General features: G+C 33.3%; 1 protein-coding gene across 1 annotated transcript; it reads left to right on the forward strand.

The window, feature by feature from the left end:
- The first annotated feature begins 71 nt into the window (after positions 1-71).
- LOC117106596 (adhesion G-protein coupled receptor D1-like) lies at positions 72-8,019 on the forward strand. Its single transcript, XM_033247979.1, has 10 exons — positions 72-183; positions 1,083-1,153; positions 1,297-1,408; positions 3,073-3,164; positions 3,585-3,690; positions 4,127-4,347; positions 4,861-4,927; positions 5,317-5,420; positions 5,863-6,031; positions 7,164-8,019. The coding sequence occupies exons 1-10, from the start codon at positions 109-111 to the stop codon at positions 7,236-7,238; spliced, it is 1,092 nt and encodes a 363-aa protein (XP_033103870.1). The 5' UTR covers positions 72-108; the 3' UTR covers positions 7,239-8,019.
- The last annotated feature ends 1,575 nt before the right edge of the window (positions 8,020-9,594 follow it).

Raw genomic sequence — 9,594 nt, forward strand, 5'->3', positions numbered from 1 at the left:
TATATATATATATATATAAATGTATATATATATATATATAATATTCATTCGATTGATGTTTTCAGAGGTAATGCGGATGTTGAATATCGGTATTTGACGGAAATATTTATGTGCATTGTTTATGATATCGTAAGCTTTACCCGCCTCAAGGCAAGATTGAATTTTAGCCTATTCCAGAAAATGGTAAGTAAATAAACAACATTGACATCTCAGGTTAGATTTATTAGCCAAACATGTTAAATAGTAGATTAGCATATATATTATTATATATTTATCTGCAGTTGTTGTAATTTAAGGTTATGTAGAAGATAAATTATTTATTAATCAATTTAATTGTTGTTGTTTTTTTTTTTCAACAAGAGTTCAATACAAAATAACAAGCATCAATAATCGCTTTCCCACCAATCAAAAAACACATAAGAAATTAAACATTACCATTCCAACATTATTTGCAGGGACCAGAAAAATATTGTAGAAATAATGTCAATGTTTTCTAAATAACCAGAAATTTGCAAAAAAAACTCTTTGTTGGGGTGTATAATTGTGAGGAGCTAAGCTGAGAGAGCAGCTTAGCTCAGTCGGTTAAACTAGTGGTAGCCACTGTGTGTGAGCTGAACCGTGGAGATCTCTAGGTCCAAGGCACGCTTCGCATTTCTGCTCTTCTTGTGTTTCAGCTAGAGGAATGTAATAAATGCAAGTTACGATAGGTCCCGTGTGCATTATTGCTCTTGTGCACGTTAAGAACGCAGTACACTATTCGGAAAAGAGTAGGGGATTGTCTCATGGTGCACTGCCTAATCACCACCAGAAGGACCCCACTGGAAATAAGTCTTCTTCAGACTTTCATGTGTTACCCTTGGTGTGTTTACACCAAATGAATCCATCTATCCATTTAAAAAGCTTTCTTTTATTTACTTTTTATAATGCCGTCTACAATGTTTAGTCATTGTGAAACATTCAACGTAAAGCCGGCAAACTAACAAAATATGAATATTTGCTTGAGAGGAGCATCCGCATGTGAAGTATTTTTAACTATTTGTGGTGATTGTCTTCGATTTAACCGTAATTATATATTTCTATAGGATACATTATACACCGAAAATGAATCTGTGGACAAAGAGCCAATTTGCCTATTTTTCAACGAAACACAACTGTAAGATTTCTTTTGTTTGTTTCAATTTATAAGAAATCACTTTAATTTCATTAAAACTTAAAACACATGACTATAATTGTTGTAAATGAGGAGTATATAAGTATATACATATACTGATTGTCATACGATTTTTTATTCAATAGGGTTTGGAGTGATGAAGGTGTGACAACCATTAACTATTCTCAAGACAAAGTATCTTGCTATTCTGACCATATTACTAGTTTCAGCGTAATGATGAAGGTTACTAAGGCAGAAGTATGTGTTCGTTCATGCATTTCATCTCATGCTTTCCCTTACGTACACACAGTACCTTACATACAAAAACTGTTCTTCTGTTTGCTTCATTAAAAAAAATATTCAAAACTCACCTTTTCCGTCATTAACGTGCAAAACGCCTTTGAAAATGCACCTCGGCCGTTTAATCGACGCTTTATAAATTTTTATTATTATTATTATTATTATTATTATTATTATTATTATTATTATTATTATTATTATTTATTGTATGCATACATACAGTACATATGTCTACATATACATACAAAAATATCCAGTGTCTTTCGAACAGCCTGAAGAACTCAAACCCCTGAAATTCATTTTTTTTTTCAATTGTTTTTTATTGCTTTCAACATACATTACAAAACTCATAACAACATAATATAATATAATGTAATATTACAATTAAAAATCTCATCCTTCTTGTAAAAATTTGCCATTACAAAATCCATAGCCAATATAATAGTATAATTATAATATAAAATTACAAACATTGTCATCTTTTTAATATAAAAATCAATTTACCAATTTCATTAACAGTACTTTGAAGTGTTCTCTTAAGGCTTTATTTTTATCCAAAATAGAACTCTTTACAACTCCAATCAATTTTATTAACTTTAACATCAAGCAAGAAAAATTGTAACTCGAAGGTTAGAAAATTACCACATTTTTGTTTTATGGTAAATTGCTCCCCATTGCATATCATACTTCGTACTACTTAAACTAATCATCCATTTGGAACATCAGACAAGTCCTACGGAAGATTTTGTAACACAAGGGCGAGGAAAAGGAAAAAGAGAGTAAAAAACTACTTGTTCCTGAAACTTAATAATGTACAGTATATTTTTCCTCTCCTCCTTTCCCTCTCATATTCTTTCCTCTTATTCCCCTTTTTTCTTCATTAGCCACAGAATATGCTCCATTTTTTCTATTCAATGTCCCTCAATTGATATAGGGCCTAATAGAACTTTACACTTACATTCTTTTACTTGGAACATCTGACCATTTCAACTGGAGATTTTGTAGCAACATGACGAGAGAAGAACAGAGAGAGAAAAGAGAAAAAAAAATATCTTATTTTATTTCCTTTTTAGTTTTAATTATTTTTTATTATTCCATTAGAGGCTGATTAACTGCTTGTTCTTGTAACCCAGCAGTGTATATTGATTTATATTGATTTTTTTTTTCCATTGTCTATATAAATAGCTCTATACTTTAAAACCTATTTTTTTCTTTTTCATTTTTTTTTCTTTTTTCCTTTTCATTTATTTTTTATTTATAAAATGTTCCACTACATTGTTTCTTAATATCGGCTCAAGCCCGTCCGTAGTGCTGACGTGGAGTACATGCGTGTCGTTTTGCTTACAGTAACATTTCCTATCGATTTTATTTCTGCCCTACTTTTCGAATTCTTAGGCGATCGGCTTCAACCTTAACCTGAACATAAACAGAATACATTTGCCGAACAAAAAAAATATGTTATGCTAATAATATATTAGACATCTGTTTTTAAACGAAACAGGTTTAAAGAGAACACACTGTAGCAAAAGACTCTTTGGCTGTACCTCTAAATCCAAGCCTGGTGGTTATTATTTAATGTTTAATAATCATATGATATTCATTGATTTCAATTACACATACAGGACAACAAAGCTTTGAGCCTGATGTCGAAAGTGTGCGTCTCTCTGTCACTCATCGCTTTGGTTGTTTCTCTCATCGTTTACTGCTTATTTCCGTAAGTTATTTAAATTACTTTTTTTAAAAGTAATTTTAAGTGTTGATCTCATAGTTTAACACATCGAGGGTATACCTACTATGACAACTAAACACCTCATTGTAGTAAACAGCATATAAATTTATTTGTCAAACAAGTATTGGTTAAAAGCAAAGTGTTTCTGGCAGGATTTGACCCTGAAGCCTCTCGCTGCAATGGCGCGAGTGTCTAACATTAGACCACAGAGACATACGCGTGCATGTACACGCAGACATCTTCTCTCATACAGCCGGCTTGAAGCGCACACATACTGGGGTCATGTTTAAGTGAGAACTGGCTTGTACATTGTCGTAGTTTGGAAAAATAAATAGTACAACGTTGAGGTATAAATATTTGTAGCAAAATATACATATGCATATTTACTTGTTTACCTTTAAATAGGGAACTATGGAAATCACTCCGCGTTTCAATCCACAAAAACTTGGTTGTTAACATGATTTCGATGCAATCACTCTTTCTTTTTGGGATCGACAAGACAGGCAACAAGGTAAGTAGGCCTATTACTGAAATGCAAAGATTATATCAGAATTTATTATCAGATTCAAACTATTCTTTATTTATAATAGTTTGAATTAATTCCCTCAGCAAAACTTCACAATAATAAAACTAGTATATATATGAATATGAAACATTAAATTATACCGTAATAAATGTATTACTATTACATTATTATAAAAGTTTTTAATACTTATATATCGCTATGGTCCATGTACGTTATTATAGTTCCTTCGATTCGTTCCTTCGATTCTTTGTTCGATTGCTGTTCGTGTGTCCGTTTCTCCATCCATTCACCCGCCCACACCATCCACCTAGAAGACAAGTGCCGTAAGATCATTAAATTATCCGATTACATGTACGTGTATCTAATATACATACATTCTACATTATCCATCGAATCGTTTAAATAGTCATTTACCTTTCAGATCATATGTGCAGTCGTTAGCGTTCTTCTTCACTTCACTGCGCTGAATACATTCACCTGGATGTTTGGTGAAGCGGTATACTTGCTTTTCAAAGTTTCCACATCAGCCCCCAGCCAACACAACCGACTTCGAAATTACATGGCAGTGTGCTATGGTATTCCCCTTATCATCGTTGTCATTTCTTCGGCTGGATTCACATCCGAATACAATGATGGTGACAGGTAGGTTACTGATTAATTTCTAATGCTGGAAACCCAGGGGTGGTGCCAGCGGGGAGCAGGCTCCGTCGGGGAGAGCTGCACCCAACCCCTTCGTTTGGGAGGGAAAAACAATTTGCTATAAAGGAAAAATTATATGTATTTTTTTACATGTTAGTGGACGATTAAATAAGGAATGGAAAACCTAAAATGTCACAGTTTTCGGGGTTTCGCCCCTGAAATCTACTTCGCTGTCGTTGAACAACCCCCCCACCCCCCAACATCGGTGACATTGGACAGTCCGTCTGGTAACTCCTGGCACGATCCATGGCGATGGTGTATTGTTAAAATGTATGCATTGGCGAGTCGGAGAGCCCAAAAGGCTTCCCACACGAAATAGCAAACAGATTTTGTAATTTCAAAGGATGACAAAGATGAAATTTCCATAGATGGGAATATTGGCATATCTTCTTTATCTTAATTATTTATAAAAAGTAACAACAACGATCTATTCTAACATTTTTTTACCTTTTCCAGTTGTTGGCTTGGTCAAGAAAGAGGAATGATATGGGCATTTGTAGCACCAGCATTATGCATTGCTATGGTAAAGAATATTTTATGTGTACAATTTCGTGTTAGAGAGCAACATAGAATGTGATCAATGTTGCTGCGACATAGAATGTGATCAATGTTGCTATTGGCAATCCGGTCCACCGCCTCAAAACATGTTTAATTGTCTTGCTTTGTGTATTGTTTTTTGAATATTTTATTTTATAACAAGTGACGAAATGAAATGAAGCGTAAATATTGTTAGGTACTTCTAAAAATTGTATTTCTTGTAATTTTTAACCAATACATTTTTTAATTAATATATTTATTCTTATAAATGCAATTTTTATGTAACAATGTTTATACTCCATCTTCTCTTCTTAATGACGAATATATTTGCCTTTATGTTAATACTGTACACATTTGTTATTGATTTTTCTCAAGGGTAACACTGGAATAATGTGCATTGTTGTGAGAATAATCTACAAACGAGCAGGTAATATGGTAGGAAAACCTGCGGCAGCGAGGAACAAGTTTAAGCAATTGAGGTGATTAGGCCTATATATATATATACATACATACATATATATATCTTTTATTAATATCTCTGATCACATAGCTAGAAGTTTCACTTAAGGAACTTTTCGTTAATAAGCTATGCTTGGTACAATATAGAAAAATATTGCTGGTGTAACCGCTTTGAAGGTTAAGCATCATTTTACTTTGCATCTATTATTAATACCTCTGATCTTATAGCTATAAGTTTCACTTCTCTATTTTTTAAAGGTTTTTGTGAATAAATTTAATTTGAATAAGTTCAAACTTATTCCTACATGCTATGATACTACCTTGGGTAACCGTTTTTGTTTTCACACTATAATTTTTAATTGAAAATTCGAAGAACAAAATTGCTATTCCGATATTGGTTACACGATCACATTAGCCTCATATCCGCAGTCAGCTATCTCAAACTCTGATTTTGTTCTACAGAAAAGCTACTCGTGGTACATTAATGCTGCTACCAATAATGGGTAGCGCGTGGATCATTGGACCGTTTGCTGTCAGTTCGGATACTGAATTTCTTGATTACGTATTCAACTTGTTAAACGGCTCGCAGGGGGTCTTCATATTCCTTATCTACTGCGTCTTTGATAATGAGGTAAAATTGACTTTATTTCGTTGTTTTCAATTATTTTTAAGTTAGGCGATATTTACAAGTGGAATGTGTGTCATTAAAATGAGTAACTGTAATAGCATCAGCCATTGTGACTATGCCTTTTTTGACTTTATTTATTTTTATTATTATTTGTTCAGAAAAAAAGATAAAATACAATTACGAAGAATCTTAATCTTATGTCCACACTCAAATTTTGTGTTATGTTCCCATAATTATGAGCATTACTTGATAACATAAAAGTTGATAGTGTGGACAAAACATTAGTAGACACAACTGCCCGGAAGACACGCCTAAGGCTTGGTTTTCATACAATCGCTACATACGCTGTCGCTGACAGCTTTCGGTGACGCTGATTGGTCGATGAAATCAGGTAGCCTTCTCGATTGCGTCTGGCACAGCTGCTACGCAGTACAACGTTTGCACTGAAAACACCGTACCGACAGTGTAGCGATTTTATAGAAAACTGGCTTAAGCCATTGTCACAAGATAGGCGTGTACAGTACTTAACATTCATGACACAAACAAGGCATAAAATACAATTTATTATTGATATTAGTGTTTAAAACCTGCATTAATAGATTATTCCTACAAAATCTACGTTCAGTATTATGCTACATCCTCATTCTCCTCAGTAATGGACCTTTTCCGCTAAGCCCCGCCCCTTGGATATTGTTGCTAAGGTCCCACAAGGGCGACAGTGTTAAAACATAGCGAACACGTGCGTTTGTGGGACAAACACGTGTGTTTGTGAGACTCGCGCGTATTTAATTAGTCATAAAAATGTTCAATGCCATATATAGGCCTACATTGCTTTTGTTAAATTTGGAATGAAAATTTTTCAATAACCTGGCAAGATCCATGTTCGGGAGGGGCAACATTTAACTAACCAATTATTACTGTTTGCATATGGTATCTGTTGTCTGCTCTGCTGTCCTAAAAAAAAACAAAGTTGCGAGACTTCAGAGGTTGATGGCGCTCTTTCAAAGTACACCCGATGAAATGGTCTATATCTCTATACGTTAATTAATTGTTTATTTAAACTACAGAGATTTGTATGCTTTATGCATTTTTTTCCTCATAATTTAAGGTCGAAAATTTGATTTCATTTTTACAGACAAATGAGTGTTTTAAAAAACGATTCAAGAAAAACGAAGTAACCCCAGCGACGGAAATGACGCAAAACGAGTGAATATATACATAACTTTTTGGATTGATATTCAGTATACTTAACTTGTAGTAGTTAAAAGCAAATGTAAGATGCACTATATTTTAGATGTGATTAATGTGTCTTAATAAAATTGTATGTGATAATAATAGTATTTCTAAAATTATCAAAAACACATTTTATATGTGTCTCATTCGCAGTTTATTGAAAATAAGTATAAAGAAGAGGGTGTATCTTACCGTCTAGTCCATACGACCCTAGTAGTGCTAAGTAGTATTAAGACGTTATTGTGATACCTTGTGTGTTTAAAATTTGTATTTTGAATGGAACTGATGATTAGTGTACTTAGCAATGCCAACTTTATTTGTATTTGTTACAGTATATATATAATGTCTATAAAGGCTTAACATTTTGAATCAAGATGTAGAAATAACGAAATAGGACCTGTTTTTGCTTTTCCTAAAAATACGGTATAAAATATACCGTATAAAGTAAATATACCGTATAAATTACGATATCTGAAATCCAGCGTCCCGTTTCTACTAAAAGTACTTCTTGGGTGGTCTTTTTTAATAGGTCCACTTTTATCCAAAATGCCTTTCGTGAGACGGAAGTTTGGATTGACCTGTGTAGTGAGTTTTTTATTTTCTTCTTCTCGATAAACATGGTTCTTTAAAGAACGTTGTAATTTTAGTTTCATCAATTTTATCTATAATTAAAATAGATGAAAATAAAATTACAACGTTCTTTTAGTTTCATCAATTTTATCTATAGTTAAAAGTTGCAACGAAGGAAGTTTTACCCCCCCTACAGCGAAGAAATTATTGGTGTTATTTAGTATTGGCTAATATCGTTAGTATTTTCAGTCCACATTTCGCATTATTTTTCGCTTTTCCACGACAGAAAAATCAAAACAACCCGCGTTATGCTCTGGCTCTTGACCTCATGTCAGGGGTCGGCACAAAATACGGTATTTTTATTGGCAGCAGAAATGGGGTATGAAAAATACGGTATCTGTTGCAAAATACCCGATCCACAAAAATATTGGGGAAAATACGGTATAAAAAATATGGTATATTTTTGTGAGCCCCGTTTCTGCTGCAAAAGAAAATACCGTATTTTAAAATACCGTGACTGTATTGTTTTGGCAGCAGAAACAGGCCCATAGAAAAAATGTACAAGAAAAGTAGTACAGTTTGGTGTAAGTGTAAAACTCTCCTTCTTTTTAAATACACTGTACGTTAACATTAGTAAATGGTTGTTAATAATTAAAGGAAAGGAACGAATGCAGTGTAATTATGAGTACGGTACGGTATTCACCATAGAAAAATAATTGAAAAGAGTTATTACAATAAAGGTGGTTTAAATGATAAGATGCCTTTTGGTATAAACATTGGTATAAATATTCATTTTGGGTACCGTGAGATAATATTATAAGTACAGTAGTAGATATAACGCTTCACAAGTTGACCTAATGTTTGTAGATGAAGAGAATTGTTCATTGTTGTGTTGTATTGGTCGCCTGTACGCATTTGATATTGTAGTTACTGTATTTAATAGGCCAAATATTTACAATTGAAAGTATAGGCTTTACTAAGAATTGAGATCTTCTTTTTATCCAGTCTACTCACAAGTTCATGCTCCGTAAAACCAAGGGTAATTTCACTGTTCCCTGGTAGAACAATGTCGAGTTAAATATAAAAATTCGGCATCACGATTCTCGTGTGTAGTGGTGTGAAAGGATTAGAAGGAACAGGGCCGCGAATTACGTTGCTCCGAATTACGTTGGATCATGCGTATCCAATTATCACATTCACCAAGCACTAATCTCTTAATCACCCAAGCAGTCTAATTATATAACAAACTATTTACCTAGTGCTTCACCCAGTCATTATTTTCTATTGTTGTCTCTTGAGGAAGTCCTGAGTACAGGACGAAATATTCACGTCAAATAAAATAATGTTCCTATAATACGTCAACTGTGTATAATTTTTTTTTATCGTATCAATGCCTATATACTGTCTCTTATACACATCTAAATATACCGTATAAAGTAAATATACCGTATAAATTACGATATCTGAAATCCAGCGTCCCGTTTCTACTAAAAGTACTTCTTGGGTGGTCTTTTTTAATAGGTCCACTTTTATCCAAAATGCCTTTCGTGAGACGGAAGTTTGGATTGACCTGTGTAGTGAGTTTTTTATTTTCTTCTTCTCGATAAACATGGTTCTTTAAAGAACGTTGTAATTTTAGTTTCATCAATTTTATCTATAATTAAAATAGATGAAAATAAAATTACAACGTTCTTTTAGTTTCATCAATTTTATCTATAGTTAAAAGTTGCAACGAAGGAAGTTTTACCCCCCCCCCCCAACTT

This window comes from Anneissia japonica, unplaced genomic scaffold (genome assembly GCF_011630105.1).
Source record: "Anneissia japonica isolate Jap-2015-1 unplaced genomic scaffold, ASM1163010v1 scaffold284963_len57484_cov149, whole genome shotgun sequence".
NCBI classification, from domain to species: domain Eukaryota; kingdom Metazoa; phylum Echinodermata; class Crinoidea; order Comatulida; family Comatulidae; genus Anneissia; species Anneissia japonica.